This window comes from Maylandia zebra, linkage group LG14 (genome assembly GCF_041146795.1).
Source record: "Maylandia zebra isolate NMK-2024a linkage group LG14, Mzebra_GT3a, whole genome shotgun sequence".
Classification (NCBI taxonomy): Eukaryota; Metazoa; Chordata; class Actinopteri; order Cichliformes; family Cichlidae; genus Maylandia; species Maylandia zebra.
This window is the reverse complement of record NC_135180.1, coordinates 13,117,720-13,138,008: the sequence shown is the minus strand read 5'-3', so window position 1 is coordinate 13,138,008 and position 20,289 is coordinate 13,117,720. Positions and strand designations below refer to the sequence as shown.

Genomic DNA, 20,289 nt, shown 5'->3' with positions numbered 1-20,289 from the left:
TTAAAGCTACTATAATTAAGACGTCTTACCTCGGCGTCTTCAGAAGGCACTTTGCGCCTGCCATTGTATTAAAAAAAGAAAGAAAAAGAAAACAGCCAAACTGTCCTCAGACGACGTGTTTATTTCCTCTGCGGGGGCAGGATGACAAGAAGAGGTACAGTGGAGCGCTTTGACGCGTAATTGTCCCCTGGACACTCTCCGGTCCAGATGCGCATCCCTGATCGAGGAGTGAAGGAATCCCACACCGTTTCAGCGTGACTGGATGGGGACTGTGACGAGCCCCCCCTCCCCCCGTGGAATCAGCAGCAGAATGAGCAGCAGCAGCGCTTGCCTGTCCGCTCTGCGCGTCTGTGCCGTGTGGAAGCGCAGGAGCCCGTGGATCAAACGTAACGAGGTGCACGACGCAGGCAAGGGCATTTGACACGGATAGAGCGCGCGCGCGTCCATGCACGAGCACATCGAGCTTGTTAAACTTAAAGCGTGTAATTGTTTTGTCTGCTTTTGATTACTGGCGGTAATTATTTTTGACACTTGCGAGCATCCCAGCCAACAGCAGGCACAATTTTTTTGACTTATTATCCCGAAATGTCAAAATGGCGAGCCAGGTGCCCAGACAGTTTACACATTCAGCAGGCAAGGGGCAACAAGCATTCCCCTGGGAGCTCTGGTTCATGTTAAATGAAAAATTCAGCACTTTTAGCTTTATCTCAATTAACCCCAGAGAGAAGCAGTCTCCTTTTAACCGGATGCTTCACTTTGTGGCTGTTTGTTACTGTGCAGGTAGTGTGTCATTTGACAGAGCTTGTTTGTTGGAAGACAGCTGCCAGTGCATCTGGGAATTATGCTGATGAGCACCAGGAGAGTGAACCAAAATAGTAGCCTAAAGCTGCTGGCAGCAAATCCAAAACAGTGGAAAATGTTAAATGAATCTGCAGAGCCGGAAGAAACTGCAGAGCTGGCTATAATTCTTAGAGGGCTTGTCATTAAACAGGCGTTTGATCCTTTACACATTTCAAAAAGGTTGTAGCTTTAAGCCTGTTATGACACACGGGGCAGAATCTATACCACAAACACACACATCACATGGTAGTTGCCAACTGAGAGAACTATTGAATACATATATATCTGTATCTGACATCAACTAATGTTCCACCCTTTGATCCAAGGAGGTCACCAAAAGCCAGACTAGGGAGTGAAAGAACCATGACCTTCAGTTCTGTTATTGCAGTGAGAATAATGTTGCTGGAAAGGAGAGAAAAAGTGAAGAAAGTGGTGGATATGAAAGATCTGAGACAGCAGGTGTCCTGATGAGATGCAAAGGAGTGACAAGTTCCAGAAAAACCCAGCATTAAGAGTTTCAGTAAGGTTCTGGGCCACTGGGTGCCGTCATAAATGCTTAAATCTACCTTGACACCAATTCTGCAAGTCTTTCGAACTGGAAGGAAGGAACACCACACTTCCAAAGGATTCCCTCATCCAGTTTTTTTTTTTTCTTTTTTTTCTGGCTTCCTCACAGCTCTCATGTGTGTTGAAACATAATGACTTTTACTAGTCAGCAAACCACACTGTTACCATTCATGCTCTTTAGGTGGGTAGCACCATCATCCCGGAAGAAAACATCGAGATAGAAATGTTTCATCGTAGGGTAAAGGTGATCACTCACAACTATTTTGCATTGATTTGCAAGTGATCCTGATCTCTGAAGGGGCAAACCCAGCAAAATGCTCCCTTAGAGTAGATCTCATCACCGTAAGGTCAAGGGGTTGGTCCTTTAATTTGACACTATACCATGTGTTTGTCTGCGTGTTAGAGCAAGAGAGGAGGAGAAAAGACAATTCTGTTGTAGATTTGTATGGTGACTAAAGAGTTGGGCTCCTTCACTCTGCTCAAAGGAGCATTTTTACCAAAGGGAATGCTTTTGTGCTCAAAGAAAATACATCTTATGCTGTTATCAGCATCCCGCAATTAGTCTGCGTCTCTACCCTTTGCTTTCATTCAGCTCTAACAATATCAAAGCCTAATTTCTGTAGTAGCAGTCTTGGCCATGCAGCATACAGAAAATAAGAAAAAACCCACATGATAAAGTATTCAGTGTTTCAAATGAATCTTTTCCCATCCATACTTTTCTGCATTCAAAATTAATGAAGACATATAGATAGTGCCTATAAACTTGTCTTGCTCAGCCAGCTTCCATCCAAAGCTTCTTCCACATTCTGATATAAATAGCAACAGTCCTGCATTAGCCAGCACTTCTCACCAACTGTTAATGCCCTCCCTGGTTATGTACGGTACCAGCTAATTTCATGCTTCTCTTCTGTTGAAAAGCAGTTTGTCCTCCCTGAATCTTTTCAAATAAACAAACAATTCTGCAAAGAGACAGGCAAAGCAAAACACATAAGGGAAACCCATGCAGCTCACAGGTCAACAGAATAACTGCAAATAATGTAAATTTAAAAAAACAAACAAATCCCATCATCAGTCGGGCTTTAGAGTTTCATTATTCTGTGTGTAGTAAAACAAAGCATGCAGAATATTTTCATGCATTTCCAGTGCAGCTCTGTGTTATCAAGTATGGAGGATAGTGTCGAAGAGTATCTTGGTTTTCAGCAGAACAGAAACTCCCACGTCATCTAAGACTTTGCTGTTGGGCGGTGTGCATGAGTGACCTTAAAAGGTGACCCACATAGAATATCACTACACTACTCCCCGCCATCACCTGCACTTTCTAAATATAGATTTAATATCAGATTTAAGAAGAAAGAAGCATTCTGGTGTCACAGCAAAGCATGCGATTTTTATGAAATGCTGCGTTTACTGTCATGTAGATTAGAACTTTTCTGTCTGCAGTCTTTGATGGCAGGTTTTAAGCCTCAGCTTAGAATGTCTAATATTGTGTTCTCAATAGGTGTAGTAGAACCATAGAACACCTCGGAATTGTGCATGACACCTAAAATAATTTAATAAGAGTTAGATCATTTAGAAACTAAAAGTTTGGCAAACAACGCGTTAGATTCAATAGTTCTGTTTTAGTAAATGAACTGGTTCTTAGATTAGCTTTTTTCATACTCTAAGCACTTAAAGTGCTTTATGCAACATGTATCATTCACCCATTCATACTCCGATCAATGCACTGGAGGGCTACTTGGGTATCACTTGCCCAAGGATACTTATGCATCCAAACTGGAGACTGGAGCAGGCAGGGATCAACCCTCCAACCTCCTGATTAGCAGATGACCTGTACTACTTCCCTAGCTACAACCACCACTACTTGCCCATCTCACCCAGAATAAGTTCAATGCAGCGACTTTGACTACGAATGTGAAAATAAGCCTCCACAATAATAAAAAGACCAGTCAGCACTGCAATTCAACGACACCACACACTGCAGCCACTAAAATCATCATACTGTTGAATCCAGACTCGCTAACACACATGCAAGCAAACACGCGCACACACTCTCTCCTCGTGAAGACTTCTTCCTTCTCAGGACTTCCTTTAATATCCAAAAACTTTCTCCATCCCTTCAATGCACCAGTGGGCCTTGTGTGCTGCGATGTGAAGGGTCGGAACTTTTCTTCAGAGCTCTCTTTTCTCATTCTGCGCACACCATCTTTGATCATATTTTGTTAGAACTACTGACTGCAACATAAATAGCTTTGTGAAGAGCTTGCCTAAACATGTGCACCATTTGTACAATTCAATCACACCGCTCCTTGTGATCCCGGACTTTTTGCTCCATCTTAAAGAGTAACCACTGTGAGAAAGTATGAACACTTATCTCTAGAAGTGGTTGGACAGCACATCATACACACTGGCTCATCTGAGCTTACCCAGGCCTTTTGCTTGAGATTTTCTTCATCTCTCTAAAACTAACACAACAGTAGTAGGTGATCAAAGGGCAGTAAATCTTTCTATAGTCAAGGGTGTAATTCTGAGATTTGTTGAACCCTGTTTAGAAGTATAAACCTTGTTTTGGCAGAGGCAGCAGCATCTAACAGTTACACAACTGAATTTAAGACAGTTGCAACGAAACTGAAAACATCGAATCTTCACAAATGCTTTTGTTATCTTTTCCATTGTTTAAGCACTGCTTCCAGCCAAGAGTGATGCCATAAATCCCCTATAGCTGCAGAAAAAGCTAACATTGTTATCTTTTTACAAAAAAAAAAAAAAAACAGCTGAACATGAGAGGGTTTTGGACCAATTTTGTGTTCTCCATTCTTTAAGCACCGGTTTGAGCACCGTTTAAGCACCGGCACCGTTTCAAAAGTACCGGTTTGGCACCGGCATCGGATAAAACCTAAACGATACCCATCCCTAATAATTATTATTAAATTTAACACCAAATAGATCAGTGCTGTTAGTTTGGCCTTAATTGGGAGAGACTGTGATGGCTGCAGTTACAGCCACACATATTGGGTAATATCTATCAAACATCTCAGTGCTACTTACACATAACACTACACTTAGATTTATCTTTCTTTAAATATAGTATTTAATTTACAGAGTAAGAAAGGGTTGGTTTCGGTTTAGATTTAATTTACTTATACAATCATATTATACTGTATTCTAAAATAAGTACGGACATTTTAGTTTACACAGTTGGGCGTATGATTTAATCTTTCTTTGTTTTCGGAGTTACCTCAGTGGCAGCTGCTCCAGGTCCTTTGGTTGATGAGCTAAGAAGTGGGAAAAAGGGCGGAGCAAGCCTATATGGAGACCTGCTAATTGGGTCATACCACAACTCTGGATCATGGGGGGAATGTAATTTGTTATGTTAGTTTCAGTCCGGTTTTTGTGTGTTCTACCCCTTTTTTTACGACTTTGTGGACTAATCAGCTACTATTTAAATTTCCCCTTTAGATACATCAGTTTGTTAGAGTTAGTAGTAGTAGTATTGTTTTGTGCTAGCTTTTAACTAGAGTTTGGTTGCGTTGACCTCCTTTATGGGCCCAAGGTTGAGATTTTTTTGTATAATTTAACCAAGTTTGTATTTGGGTGAAATAAAAAACCTTTTTTTGGACTGTAACCTGTGCCTGACCTTCTTTTATTGCTTGGACTATCACAAAAAAACTTAAATTACATAACTTCTACTGGAATCATATTTCATAGAGTTTATTGTAATATTTAAAATTAGTTAACTTAGTTGTCCTAGCTTGTCCAGTTGTGTTTGCTGTCAGGTGATCGAACCTGAAGTCAGAGTTGGGGCAGTTGTCTTGTTAGCATAGCTAGCAGGATCGAGGAATGTCGAAACTAGCAGATGTAGCGTTAACCAGTGACTGTAAAACCATATTTTAAATAGTTATTGGGATTAATATATCAGAACCAGCCAGCTTAGCATTGTCACTGAAATCAACCTGTTGTCATTTTATAGCATACCAGTAAAGGAGAGATTTGTAGCTAACTGTAGCAATACCCTTTTCCAGTTAACTGATGAACACTAGCTGTGTCCCAATTCTGAGGCCACATTTGAAGGCCGATTACGTCACAGCCAGGCGACGAAGGCTGTCCCACTTCAAAGGCTGCTCCAAATGCAGCCGACAAATGCATCCTTCATTTCCCCAAATGTGAAGGATGGGTCAGGTGTATTTTACATGGAAGCAATACCTGCAGCAAACAGGGGTGAGTCTAAAGGGGGGCAGGGGATGTGCTAGACCACATTAATTTCAAAAGCCAACAAGAATGTACATGGGCCATCAAACTATTAGCCACTAACCTGAGGGTTGTGAATTATTATTAATATTAACATTAATGTCTACGCCAAAAACCTGTCTCCTATTAAATCACAAAGCCTCCCATAAAGACAGAGTAAAGATACATTTTTTATGCCTTATTTAGATTATATGTATATCTTATCTAATCTGATTTGACCTTTTACTGTACTTGAGATTATTGATATATTTTTGCATTTGAGAAAGTGTTTTCTTTAAAGGTAATTTCAGGTAATTTCAATATACACACAAAGGGTTTAGGTTTATTCTGACAGATGTGAAGTTAAACTTTAAAACATTGCGAAAATTAGAACCAGTTCATTCTTCATTCATTAATAAGACAAAAGTATTTCCTATCTGAATATTTAAACAATTGATGGAATAATCAATAGCTTACTCAGTTACTAAAATAATCAATAGCTGCAGCCCTAGTGTAAATTATTGGACCAATCCAGTATTGTGTGTGTATTTTGTTTTAACATAGTCTAGGCCTAAAAATGATACACAAACCTGATTCTCTGTACTGGAAATATTACATTGCCCCTGTAAAATTAAATGGAAATATCATTGAATTGTGAAAGGTTTGGTGATGAATGTTTGGAGAGGTTGTGTGGTTTTCTCTGTCATGCTGCATTTAATGTAGCTTATGGAAGGGAAAGTCGTGTTCACAAGTTCTGCATTTTATATTTGGGTTTGAAACCATTTTTTCATTCGTTATATGAAAGTAAATTTCACATGGCTTCATTAAATGTCCAAAAGTTATTGTACCAAAATCCCCAGCTGATTTTGAAGATGTGGGAACTTTTTCTAGATTGGATTGACTGTATATGGAATGACCCTGCACTAAAAAGCTGGTAAATTTCTTTCTTCTTTGTTTGTAATAGAAAGTCAAAGTATCTTGACAGCACTATTTGGTATTCACACATTTAACATTCAGCCTCAGCATGCAGGGTACTGATGGTTTTGAAGATTTCAGCATTGAATTTTTCCAGCAAGGATCGCTGGGGTTCAAAACTGGCTTGAAACAGTTTTAAACAGTCGCATAGCAACAGCGAGTCAGTTTTAGCGTTTTCCAGAGGAGCCAGCAGAAATATGACAAACAACACGTAACAGCACAAAACACAAACTGTTGCACCTGAAGCTTCACAGATGTTGACTACCCAACACCAACAGGAAAGATGTCTTTGCGCTGTTAATGTTTTCCCTTTTTCTTTACACCACTTCCTCTTTCTCATTCCCCTTCTGACTCTCCACCCTTCATCATCTTCTCCATCATCCTCCACACCTCTTAATCCAAAGGCTTTTCAGGGGGGTGAACTAATCCATTGCACACTTTCTTAAAATAACAGACGGAAGAACAACTAAAGTGGAGATGAAAGTGCAGGCTGCTCTCATCTACAGAGGGCAGACATCTGACAAAGGCCCAAAGTAAAAACCAAATTAGATAAGAATCAGCTGGAGTACATGCCCTCTGTCAAAAGCCTGCCACAGCAGGGGTATTTTTAATTTAGTGACAGAAATATCTCACGTGAGAGGAGAAGATGCGATGATGAATCTGAGCAGTTGTGACGTTAAAAAGGTATTTTTAGAACATCAGGAGTGCGAAGAATTCAACCGTGAACTTGTGAGGGGGGTGCCTGTGGGTTCACGGTGAACGTTCAGTCAGTAAATACGTAAACAAGCCTTATCAGAATAGAAATGAGCTTGGAAGTGGCATTGAATTCTACCCACAGTTCGTGCGTGGACTTTTTGTACCTCTGCTTTGAAGTCTGGATCACAGATTATTGCAGAACATGCAAGAAAAAAAAACAGCAGTCATGCTTTCTATGTCAAGCAAAATTGGGCAGGACTGGCCGCTAATCCTCAGTTAATAAACACTGAAACAGAACCTGTTAAAATCCAAATAACAGCACCTTCTTCAAATTAAATATCTGTACTTTTTTCAGTAAAACTAAATTAACTGCTCCATTTCATCTTAAAACTGAGCCGCTATATGCTCATACAATCAAATCAATAAATCCCTTTTTTCACTTTTATTATTATTCCACATGAACAGCGGGGTTTTGCTGATGGACAGTGATGTCAGGGATTGATGATGGTCAAAGTTAATGGCTGTAGCTGGCCAATTGAAGCAAATTTGATCCCACTTCCCCAGTGATGCATTAAGTTATCTTCATATTCAGATTCATAATAAGGGATATATAGTTTCATTTTGCACCTTCCACATAAAACCGACATATAACCATGTATGTGTGGAGCAACTACAGTGATGCATCATTACTATCATCAAATGGGAGAAAAAACAGGAAGACATTAATGACCGCTGAACTGACTGATGTGACCACCTTTGTGCGTCTCCTTGACATTTATCCCCACCGGTAAAGTATGTTGGTGAAAAATGTACCTTTGTGTAAGGAGGGACAGTGAAGTTAGTATATTTGTATGCCTTTATGATTTATGCTTCATGGGGAAATCTACACAGTAGTAACTACACTAATGCCAGCACAAGCATAAATACAGGCAACGACGTCGGCCACTTACATGAGTTTTGTCGTAGGGTCTACAAAGATTGTCCTCAGAAGTCTGAATCGGGAGTATATTAAAAAAATATAAGTGCTGTAAATGTCATGACTTAATAACGTTATTGCTGTTCACCTGATACCTGGTCACTTACGATCACTTACCATGTTGACTAAGGCTACATTCACACTGCAGGCGAAAGCGCATCAAATCCGACTTTTTTGACCCTATGCGACTCATATCCGATCATGGTATGACAGTGTGAACAGCATAAATCTGATATTTTCAAATCCAACCTGGGTCACTTTCGTATGTGGTACTGAATCCGATACATATCTGATGTTTTAGAAAGCGACTGCTGTTCGAATGGTCATGTCGCATTAAATCTGTCTTTTAAGTCACTGACACAAGACAGACGCCAATTAACAGTGCCAGAGAAGACAAACGAGAAAGCATGGTGGCGGAAACTGGAGACGGAGCGAGTCAACCCAAAAGAAAAGAAATAGAAAAAACTTATAAAAGACTTGCATAAGATTTGGCTTACTTCATATAGTGAATCATATACGGCTTATATGATTTACTCATGAAAGTAGCCACTTTCTCATTACTTTCATATATTGTTTTAGGAAGTATCCAAAACATACAAGTTTCATTTATATAATCTTTCAAGGGATCTTATATCTGCTTTCACTCCTGTATGCTTTTCATACAAGTTTCACACAAGACAGATAAAAACTTTATTAGAAACTGAGGTTTTGGACTTTATTAAAGGGCAGGGATAGCTCAGTAGGTAGAGTGGTCGCCCCATGCTCAGAAAGTCGGGGGTTCGAATCCACTGAATGGCTACCCTGAGCTATCCCTAAGCAAGATACTGTTCCCTGCTACTTAGTGGCTGCCTGCTGCTTCGCTGAGTGAATGGGGCACATGCAGAGAGAGTGATTTCCCCATGGGGATGAATAAAGTATACATTATTATTAGCATATGGGGAGAAATTGATAGACTGCTGCAACAACACCTAGTAGTTGCTCTGCAGCTGCCATTTTTACTTCCATAAACAGAGCTTGTAAACAGAGCACGTAAACAGAGCGCGTTATGTGTGACGTCTTCTTTTGAGGGGCGTGAACCGTTCATACTAGAGCGAGTTTGCTGTCACATTTTATTTGTAGTGTGAACAACCTAGTGTGGATATTTCGCTTTCACCAAGCTGTGTTTTGTTGAGCCACACATCATACATTACACTGACTGGATGTTGCTACCATAATGGTAGGCTCCTCTGCTTCCTGGCGGCAATGTTATCAATCATCAGCAATGCCACAGGGGGCCTATAGGACGATTGGGCTACGGAGCAAATCGCCCAATCCTAATGAGCGGTCACCTTCACTGCCCTTATGTTTCTTTTAGCAGGATCTCATCCTTATTGTTTTTCTCTGGTCTGTTTTCCTGTCCATCTTTCTGTGAATGTCCGTCTGGGCATGGGTCCAACCTTTCTGCTAATCAACTCGCACACTTGACACTCATCTATCTATTTGGAGTGTTTAAATCCCACCTCAACTCATCAATCCCTCTATGTGCTACTAACACTACAGCTTCTAGTTTCCATGTATTAGCTTCTGCATCCCCACTACCTTCTACATTTCTAAGGTCCCACACTCCCAGGGCTCATATCCTACTGCAGATTCATGAGAGAAAAAAACTACTTTAATTTTCAGCATCTTTTGGATTTAAAGTTCATTCTTTTTTTCTTTTTTTCGACAGGGTTACTTGATACATATTCAGGTATTGTGGCTTTCTTTAGCTAAATAAAGAGGCACAGGGCAAAATCTGTTGACGAGTGAGCTTCCTTCCCTGCCCTGATCATCTACTCACTAAAGGAAAATCATTAGAGTGCTTTTTGAATGAAACAATCAAATTACAGCTGAAACAATGAATCAATTTGTCGAAAAAATTGACAGAAAATAACGGGCTAAGCAGTTGTTAGCTCCTCCTACCAGAGAATTGTCTGCTTTCCTGTTGGCTAAACAAAGCATCTGTAGACATCACCTTAAACAGGAGGGAGACAAACTATTTTTCAACATTTAATAGATCAAATGATACACTTTCATAAAATTCAACTGTTAGACTAATCAATAACGCTTATTTGGTTTCCTAGAACTGTTCTCCATTGATAAGATATTTATACTAACTTGTCTATGACCAAGCAGTATCGGCAGCAATACTGGAATAGAGAATTAAGTCTTTAAATAGCATGATGACGGTGATGGTGTGGGTGATGACAGTGGTATCCATGCAGGGCTTCAGTTCCCTGACAGGTCATGACCACAAAAGGAGAAAAGCTGCTCAGTTTTTCCCTTTCAGCAAATCAACATGAAGTTTTGACCCAGGGGTGATTTCTTTAGGTTCCCTCCTGCATCAAGGTTGTGCTTAGACCAGGAAACTGAACATGGGCTCTTTCTTGCTAAGTGGGCTAGGTCAGTCAGCCGTACAGCACTCCATCCCCATCACAGCCACTCACAGCTGCTGAATACATCTGGACGTGTCTTTGAGTAAGTTCTTCCTTTAAAACACAAACATGCTGGAAGACAGAACAAGAAACAGAATTCACTGACAATCAGTTCTTGGAAGCAATTGAAGATAATGACCTTGCTAATAGGAGTAATCGCAGTACCCACTCACTTCAGCTACTCCATATTTAATTACGTTCAACCTTTCCATCCATCTTTCTTTCCACCTGTGTTCTCATCACAAAATGAAATTATGATTATGGAACCTGATCATAATAATCGCATGAAAAGGTCAACGATGGGGAGGGTCGCTGCATCTGCTTTTCAGTGTCAACGGTGAGTGGTCATTTCAACGTACATGCAGTATCATTCAAAATACGTTAAACAAATAATGAAATACAATAAAAAATATTTTTAGTACACTTTTATGGACTGAAAATAAATGTTCAATTAGTGTCACATGGGCTGCACACTAAAACACTTTGACGGTGAAAATGTTATCGGTCATGTTAATGGCTTGACAAAGAAATTGAGAGGCTGTAATATTTTAGTGAACCATATTATGTATGCAGATGATGGTGTGGTCTCCAGCAGCTCCTTCACATGTATGTTCTACTTATGTGTAGCATGAGGTCAGATATGCCTGTAACAGCGCTGTAATATTTTGTAGAACCAAGAAGGACAAACATCAAAGCTTTTCAGAGTTGAAACTGTCAGATAATAATCTTACTGTCTGTAATAAGGTCAGTAGACAGAGATTACTCAGTGGAAGTAAAATGTTAAATGTATAAATTTTTTTGGAGGCCAAACACGTTTGAGAACGAGATCTTAATGGACGGAAATTTGCTTCATTTCTATGAACTATGAGCCTGGAAAAAATAAAGACTGATTGTTTGAAATGTTTATTATTTGCTGGTCAATTCCAACATTCAAGCCATTCACCAAGTTTCAAACTATTCTGCATTAAACTCATAGATGGTATTGTGCCTCAGGGCTCTTTGGATCACTGATAATAATAATAATTAGTTTCCCAGGTGAGCCCAATTAAAGCAAAACTACTTAAGAAGCTTGCCACAGGTTTCAAGCAATATGGAAAAGAAAGATTACTTCTCTGCTGCATAAAAGTGTCAAATAGTGCAATGGCTTGCTATGAAAACAGATATTTCACAAAAACTTAAGCGTGATCATCATACTGTGAAGAAATTTGTGGCTGATTCAGAGCACAGACAGGTTTGTGCAGATAAAGGCATAATGAGGTTTCTGCCAGACAAATTCATTGGATTAAGAGAGCAGCTGCTAAAATGCCATTAAAAAGCAGCAAACAGGTATTTGAAGCTGCTAGTGCCTCTGGAGTCCCACGAACCTCAAAGGGTAGGAACCTCAAAAGGCTTGCATTCGTGTATAAAGCTGCCATTCGGCCACCTCTAACCAATACTTACAAGAAGAAACAGTTGCAGTGGGCCCAGGAATACATGAAGATTAATTTTCAAACAGCCTTGTTTACTGGTGAGTGGATGGTCCCCATGTCCCAACAAGGCTGCGACGTCAGTAAGGAGGTGGTGGAGTCATGTTTTGGGCCAGAATCATGAGAGCTGGTAGACCCCAGTGGTGTCAAGTGAGTGCCACAGTCACGTCATCGATCTTAATTATAGAACTGAGACCACACATTTTGGGACTTTCATTATAAACTTAAAATTCAGTCAAGATATTGTATGCATGTATTTTAAAGCTCTTACTTACTACATATAGAGGAATGTGGCAAAAGAATTGGAAGTCGATGTCGATGCTGAACAGTTTCAGGGAAAACCTGTGGAAATGGTGCACTAAAGGTTGTATGAGGAATTAATGAAGGGTGGGGAGACATGAAAGATGCCAGGGGAGGCTGTGTGCTGCACAGGGCTGCACTGTACTACAGTAAGTGCAGGTGGAGGTGACAGATTGTGGTTCCGGTCTACTGCTGGGAGGATGCCGGCAGGTTTGGGCTAGCTGCAGCTTTGTTTGAGCCAAGTCAGTGACAGGCCAGCTGGTGAATAATATAGTAAGTTGTATTTAATGCATAATAATCTAAATTGCATACATTAAGATTAAGATGATGGAATATCAGCAGTTTTTAAATGTAGTCCAATCTACGTGTGACAAATCTCAAAGCAGCAAAAAATTAAAAACAAAATCATTGAAAATATAAGAGACAAATTGAACCAAAGACTCAATTTATATTTCCTCCTCCTCTCTCTCCCTATTTCCCCATCTGCTTCTCTGTCCACGATCTTGCTGCCACCTCCTACTCTGAATGTAAACCTCTCTCTGTCCATCACTTTGGTCTCTCTTGGCAGTTGATTAGCGTCTGTCCACCCTAATCTTCTTCACGGAGCAGAGAAGTGGCTTTTTAACATTTCTAACATTCACACGCAAGCAATCAGTTCACACCACTGGTAGGCATGTGGTGTGCAGTTTGAGCATAAAGTCAGTATTTAGAAAATCACTGTGCTGATTGTGATTACCATGTTGTAAAGCGGCGACCAATAATTTTCACCATCTAGTTTTTGTCAGCAAACTTTTTTTCTGACAAAAACAAGACGATAACTAACAAGTTTTTCTCGGATGCTCCGTGTTCCTCACGAAAAAGGGACAAAATGACAAAAAGCGTGAGAGGACACATTTGGCATTTCATGTTAAAGAAAATTAAGACGCTCTGTAAACTGTGTGGAGCAACTCTCGCTGGTAAAAACACTGAATCAACTTTAGATTTAGTCCAATAACTATGATAATTAGTTGCCTAAACTAAAACTAGTTAAAACTAAAACTAAAAGATCCTCTAATTCTTAATTAAAGGTCAAGACAGTGCCATAATTATGGGAGAGTTTAGTAAAAGGAGCCAAAAAAAGATATCTTTCAAAGGTTAACTATGCTGTCTGTGTCATTTGTCATGTTTAATAAGGCCAGTAAAAGAAGGCAGGGTTTGTTTAATTAAGGGACTATAAATCATCAGCTGCTAAACATGATAAAAATGTGGCACCGATGGAGATCATTACTGTCCAGTACTGGAGTGCTGGATCATTAGGACGTACTTAACAGAGGTTTAAAAAACCAAAACACCAAATTGTTGTTATGTGTAAAGTCAGGATACTGCATTGCGTAAATGAAGCTTCCCAAAAAATCTTGTCTAAAGATGTGCTAGGAGTCGATTGATGCCATACTTCCAGTGCCATACAGATACTAGCACTGAAAATGTACGTTTGATTGATGCTGATGCCTTCACCGTGGTTGTTAACGGTTCAGTTTCTCTACACTGAAAGATTTAATGCAGCTTCAAGTGGCACAAAACAAAAAGATTTGTCGTGTGTGAGAAAGGGGTCTGGATTCAGATATAATTATCAGATGCATTTATGTCTGAGGATTTAAAGGTCCGGTCTCAAATAATAAGAGGTAATGACTTGCACACATCTTCCACATGCTGATCCTCACATATTCTTAAGCATGTAACACAAGACGCACACACAGCCACAACTCTGACATTTGGTCAACCATGCATATGCTATGAAATTACCTCCCACAGATCAATATCTTGGACTGTCTGAAGTCCATTCAACTACCTGTGGACTGAGAAAAAAGGACACCACACGCCTCTGTGAGACATCAGTGGAATCAGTGATTTATAATTCATTGCCACCTATTAAATCTGTGATCAATTAAGGGCACAGTGAACGGAGCTGGCTGTAATGACTGCCGGTGCCTTTCATACAGAATAAGGTGCCCACAACTGGCCACGAGTTAATTATGACTGATCTGAAAAAGGCATTAGTTGTAAAGATTTCCGAAGCTTAATAATTGATGAAGAAACGCTGTGAATGGCACGGGGGTGTGCGTAAACAGTCAGATCAATGCTCGCTCCTCGACGGGCTAAGTTTAGACTCCCGTTACACTCGGAGCCACGAGAGCGGTTTATCAATATCATTTATTAAAATCGGTGACAGGCTGGACTCCCGGCTGCAGAGAAAAGGGGGCTTTTTGGATGCTCACGAAGCATGAAATCACCTGGTGAGTGTGGGGATAACACAGGCGAATAAACCCTGAGTGGGAATATTAATCTTAGGAAAGCATCTGTCCTTAGAGAGGAAGAGTGCGGGCAAGCTGCTGCTGACTCATTCTCTCTTTCTCACCCTCTCATCAATGCTTCATCAAACATCCAGCGTCTTTCCTTTGGTTGTTGGTTTTTTTTCCTCTTCATTTTTTCCCCATCTGATACGACCCAGTAATGTGCTTTCATGTTTCAGTAAACATTTGCTGGGTACACAATATTCTTTATCCACAGAAGTGGAACTTTGGTTTAAACCCTAGAGGTCTTTTTCTTTCCCCCATTATGAAAACATAGCCTTTGCTTTGTTTGGGAGTGATATTTTGGAAATGAAAGTAGTCATTAGTTAACATTACAAAAAAAAGAGAGAGATGAACTCTTTCAGCCTCGCAACACTAAAAGACACGGAGGTCAAGATGTGTCAAGTGTTGTGGCTAAAAACTCTGCTTTAAGCAAGGGAGAAAATAACCAGGATTAAAACATGAGAAGCTTTATATCTTCTTAAAAAAACAAAGTTGGAGTGGAAATATATCTTAAATAAAACCCTGTTTTCAATCATGTTATAGCAGTTTTTTCCTATGTAGAGAAAGTTCATACAGGTCCATACACTAGAGATGTACTAATTCGAGAAGCCTGCCTTGGATGCGACGTCAGTTAAATCCAAGATCAGAGTGCTCTGTACGATTATGGGGATTAATGATGATGCTTTGACATTGTCAGGTGGCCAGAACTAAGCACCACATGATCAATAATTTATGAAGATAATAGACAGCAGCTGTAATATGTTTCCACTGAGCAGCTCACCCTAACAAGGACAAGCAGAGGTGAATGGACGCATGAATGGATCTCACCCTAACATCAACTGACAAGTTAATTCATTTGTCATATGTTTAGGCCATTTTCCATTTTAATCAAAATGTATTCACATTGCAATTGACCATAATCCATACAATAATTATGCATAATTTATTTATTAAAAGTAATTATAACAAATACAGTGTATGTAAAGATGGTCAGTGTTACGGCTCTATCAGGGCCTGTTGTGATTTTGTCTTTCTAGCTTTGGGTGACAGGCATCTGTGAAGCTGACTCTGCTCACCTGAGGCCAGAGAGAGAAGGGCTCCAGGGCCAGAGAGGCTCTGTGTTGGAGCTTGTGAGGAGGGTGTTGATCATTTAACTATTCGTGACTTGCTCTTCCTGTTTAAAAGAGCAGCGTCTAGCTTTTGTTGTGTTTCTTTCTTTTGATAGGAAAAGCAGCTAGACCACCAAGTTTAACTTAAAAAATACAGCGTAATTTCCAGGTTGCCTTACTGTCTTTTCCTTTTTCAACCTGGACACTTTTTTGTTACTGCACCACATCCCCTGGACGTCTTGTAACAGCAAGCGCTAATGCTTGGACTATCTTTTTTTTTTATTGTTTAATAGTTTTAATAATTTATCCAGTTACCACAAGGGTCACACGGCCAAATATACCTCCAAGGTTGGGACAAGCAGAAGGACTGGGACCACTGTGAAGCGAAAGGTTGTTCACCCTCATGTCACAACTTTCCTCCAGCGGCTTACTGAATTTGAGTGGAGAACTTCAAATTAGGTAACTGTTTTTGCCATTTTTAGTGAATTTCTTGTATAATTTAAGTGACCAATGTGCTGTTACCCATGTCTCCACAGATGATCCATGGCCCATGCTTTCTGGACATTTACACAAGACGAGCAACAATGAAGACAAGCCCTCTTGCCATCTTGCAAGATGCTGTCTCTGTCCAATAGGTTTTTTGAGTGCAATAGTTTTGATTTTTTTTCCTTCTTTTACCCATTTGTTAAAAATTATTTCAGCTACTTACACTTTAATTGTCACATGTATTGGCTCACCCTACAAATCAATGAACTCAGTCCACAAAGCAAGATCAGGGTTCAGTGCAGGTCACTCAAGTTCCTTCACACCACACACGCTCATCCATGTCCTTGTGGACCCTGTTTTGTGCATTGATTTGGTGGTGAGCCAGTATTTTGGTGTGTATATAAAGTGTATATAAAGGCAGAAGTGTGGGGCTTGATATTATATTCATTACAATTCAGTTTTTTTGCATGGTGCCAACAAAATGAATGCCAAGGCACTTCACATTGTAGGTTTAAGACCCTACAAAATATAACTAAGAAAACCCAACACTTGAGCATATGTTGTCTGCCATGATATGGATATGACATAATATCGTTATTGTTTGTACAACCATCTGAGCAAATAATGGATTACATGGTTTAGTAAAAACAAGTGCTTCCTCAATGAAAATATGTTTTCAGTTCTTTTCAGTTTTTGATTTTGGAAATGTGTATTTCAGCAGGGAAAAATCTGAATTGGAATAAAGTGGTGTAAAGCACATGAATTATTTTTTGTGTGTGTGTGTTTTTTTGGAACCCTCCAGTCTCTTACAGTATGTTACTGTTAACTGAAATTACGGTAAATTACGACCTGTTAAACAGTAAATGACCGCCTGTTGGGACACTGTATCCTCTAGCAGAGATGAATATTTTTGGTACTGATGATGCGTGATAACGGTAAGTTACTGGTTAATATATTGCAGTGTATTACCTTGCAGCGGGCTTACAGTGACATACCGTGAATAAACGGTAGTATACCAATTTCTTAATCACAGTATGATGTTACTTTGTTGACGTAATTTACGACACAACGACAGATACCGTAAAAAAGGCTACTGTGCGTTACCATAATTTGTCCAAGAGTATTATACCACACCAGCAAAAAACGGTATCATCCTGCAGAACGGTAAGCTACCGTAACACGGCGTCACGGTATGACGCTGGCAACAGTGACACCAGTATGTTACCGTAAAGTGGCGATGAAAAGTCTAACAGTGTGCGTGTTTACTGAAAAAACACTAACTGACAGACTGATAACTTTCTATCTCAGCAGTGTGTGTGTGTGTTTGTGTGTTCAGCTGATAGAAAAGACTGTAAACACTGAATGAAAATCTCACTACACACAGTTGTTTAGACAGGGCAGCCCTCCTCCACCTCTCCTCTGCTCTCCTCGCTTCACTCATCTCCCCCATTGGAGGCGGCTGAGTGCTCTTAATCAGCAATCATTTGAAAGGTCATGAACAAGATGCCTGCAGGAGAGGATGCTGGCTGCAAGCTGAATTTTGTCTCAGTCAAATGGTGCAAAGAGCTGGCTCTTCCTGATTTGTAGTTTAAATAAATTAGACTGAGATCCCCTGCACTGGACGTTTCAGTTTCTTCCCTGAGACTCTTCTCATAAGCGCTTTTTAAGCTTTTACAAAGAAACAACATTACATGAAACTAATTGTGGTTGTCTGCTAGTTTTTCAAATTAGTTGTGATTTTGGTATTTAACTCCTTGCAAGGAGTCTGTGGGTGTTGTGAAAGGTGCCCACAAATAAAATATATTTTTATTATTATAATAATTCTCTCATCACAGGTCTGACACTGTTAGGAAAAAAGATCCCCTGGTTTCAGTGTTCAGTTTTTCACGCTGTTTCACCATCACTATTAACAACAATACCATAGAGAACCATTATATTATAAAACTGATTTTGTTGCTCTGACAAGGTAAAATTTGAAAAAAAAGCTTTTTCTTACACATATTTCATCAGCTGTAATTGTAATCAGCTGCCCCAATACTCTGAATCTTTAAATTTTGTTGTTTTCTATACATTTTCTACATGATTACAGGTGTGTAAAATCAAGCACCCAGCCCTGCAGTCTTCATTCCTTGTGATAGAATGGATCGTTCTAAAGAGCTCACTAAATTCGAGTGTAGTACTGTAAAAGGCTGCTGCTGCTGCAAGTTTATCATATTTAATATTTTAAATATTTCTTTCCCCCTGCATATTCCACCATCGGCTGTAAGCAGTATTACTGCAAAGTGGACAAGTTTAGGAACCCCTGCATCTCAGCCATGAAGTGGAAGACTACATGAAGTCATAGAGCAGGGTCGCCGAGTGCTGAGGCATTCAGACGTCCTCTGGCATTAACATCAGCACAAAAACGGTGCACCAGATGCTTCGGGGTATGGGTTTCTGTGGCCCAGCAGCTTGTGTAGGTGTAATGTGTAACTGGACTCGCAATTTTTTTCTACAGAGTTTCGTTTATAGGCCTTTAAAGAACGGTTAAGAAAAGGAAACGGTAAAAAAGGATACGTCTTTCTCCTTCAATCTGGCAAAAACATTTTTAAAAATGTAAGTGGAAACAACACAACAACTGTTTTGGGTTTTTTTACCACTACTTGGAGAAATTACTTCCTGAGGCCTCCACTAGCTAATTGGGATTCATGAGAAGAGTCACTGACAAATGCAAACAAAAACATATAAGAAAGTAATTTAAAATCAAAACTAGACTAGTCGTTAATCCATGTTTTCAGCGTTTCTGCTGAGTTGAACTGTAGCTTGATCTTTAAGTACGTTTCATAAGAGTGGTAGGAATGATTTCAGATAGCACTGAAATTAGTTCTTTCTCACTCTAAAAACCTGGAACATTCTCAGTCTTTGCTGACATGGCACTTTCACAAAGATTTCGTCCCGTCAAAGGGCCCTTCTGATTGTTTGTATCGTGTTGTGAGATCCAGTCTGTGTACAGGGAGTCACTGGGACAGATGGCAGAAGCCAGATTTACTCAAGCATCCTACAACCGTTATGCTGTCTCCAGGACAGATAAAACAGTGTCCATCTGATCACTACAACCACAGAACATCTGCTCAAAGATCCTGGTCTGTGTTTTTGTCTACAACGTACTTTATATACATGTTTATGCGCTGTGGCTGTGTCTGCTTTTCAGTATTTGTGTCATACGAGCAGCTATAAGCATATTATTGCATATGTTCCTCTCTATACGCAGTGAGCTCACTGCCTTATTATTTACCCTTAGGGACTAAATAAAAATTTTACATAGGCTCGTCATATATATGTGTGTGTGTGTGTGTGTGTGTATATATATATATATATATATATATATATGTGTGCGTATCAGCCACAATTGTGCAACAAACAAATCTGTGTGCCCTTAATGACCTTCAATCTCACTTCTTATTATTCCTGCTCCTCCATGTGGCAAGCCAGGCCTAGCCTGCAGCTCAGCAGACACTCCTTTATATGCTGCATTGGAATGGGTTTGTCTACTATACCCGACAGTATACAAATACCACTGATCACGATTCATGACTTTCACTCTCTCCACGGTAAACACAGTATAATGGACCAGAATGCGTGGCTGTTTCTTAGGTTTATTATATTGTAGCGCTCTTATACTTACTGCACTTAACTCGGTATTTTGTCATGATCATGACTTTTTTTTCTAAAAACAAGAAAATTTACAAGCAGTTAGTATAAACCTTTATGCTCCCTTTTGCATAATTAATTTCAATATTGATATCAGGGATGTAAAACTGATCCTACATTGTGGGCCAAATACAGGCCTTTGATCTCCAGGTGGCCACATCAGTTCCAGTCAGT

At 39.8% G+C, this 20,289-nt stretch overlaps 1 protein-coding gene and 1 long non-coding RNA gene across 7 annotated transcripts in view; both read right to left on the bottom strand.

The window, feature by feature from the left end:
* Positions 1–20,289, bottom strand: part of sphkap (SPHK1 interactor, AKAP domain containing) — a 123,562-nt gene that overhangs the window by 30,807 nt on the left and 72,466 nt on the right. For 2 of the 6 annotated variants that reach the window (XM_076892246.1, XM_076892251.1), the window contains exon 1: positions 4,643–4,737. The exons of 3 other annotated variants lie outside the window; for them this stretch is intronic. In XM_076892246.1, coding sequence (XP_076748361.1) covers positions 4,643–4,737 — 95 coding nt within the window. Of the gene's footprint in view, positions 1–29; positions 404–4,642; positions 4,738–20,289 lie in introns of those variants that run through there. One more of the 6 variants, XM_004561399.3, reaches the window with a different exon arrangement.
* On the bottom strand, positions 10,350–19,654 carry LOC143422037 (uncharacterized). Its single transcript, XR_013101638.1, has 3 exons — positions 12,473–19,654; positions 12,172–12,386; positions 10,350–10,803 (listed from the first exon to the last, which is right to left on the bottom strand). It is a non-coding gene; the product is annotated as an uncharacterized LOC143422037 (long non-coding RNA).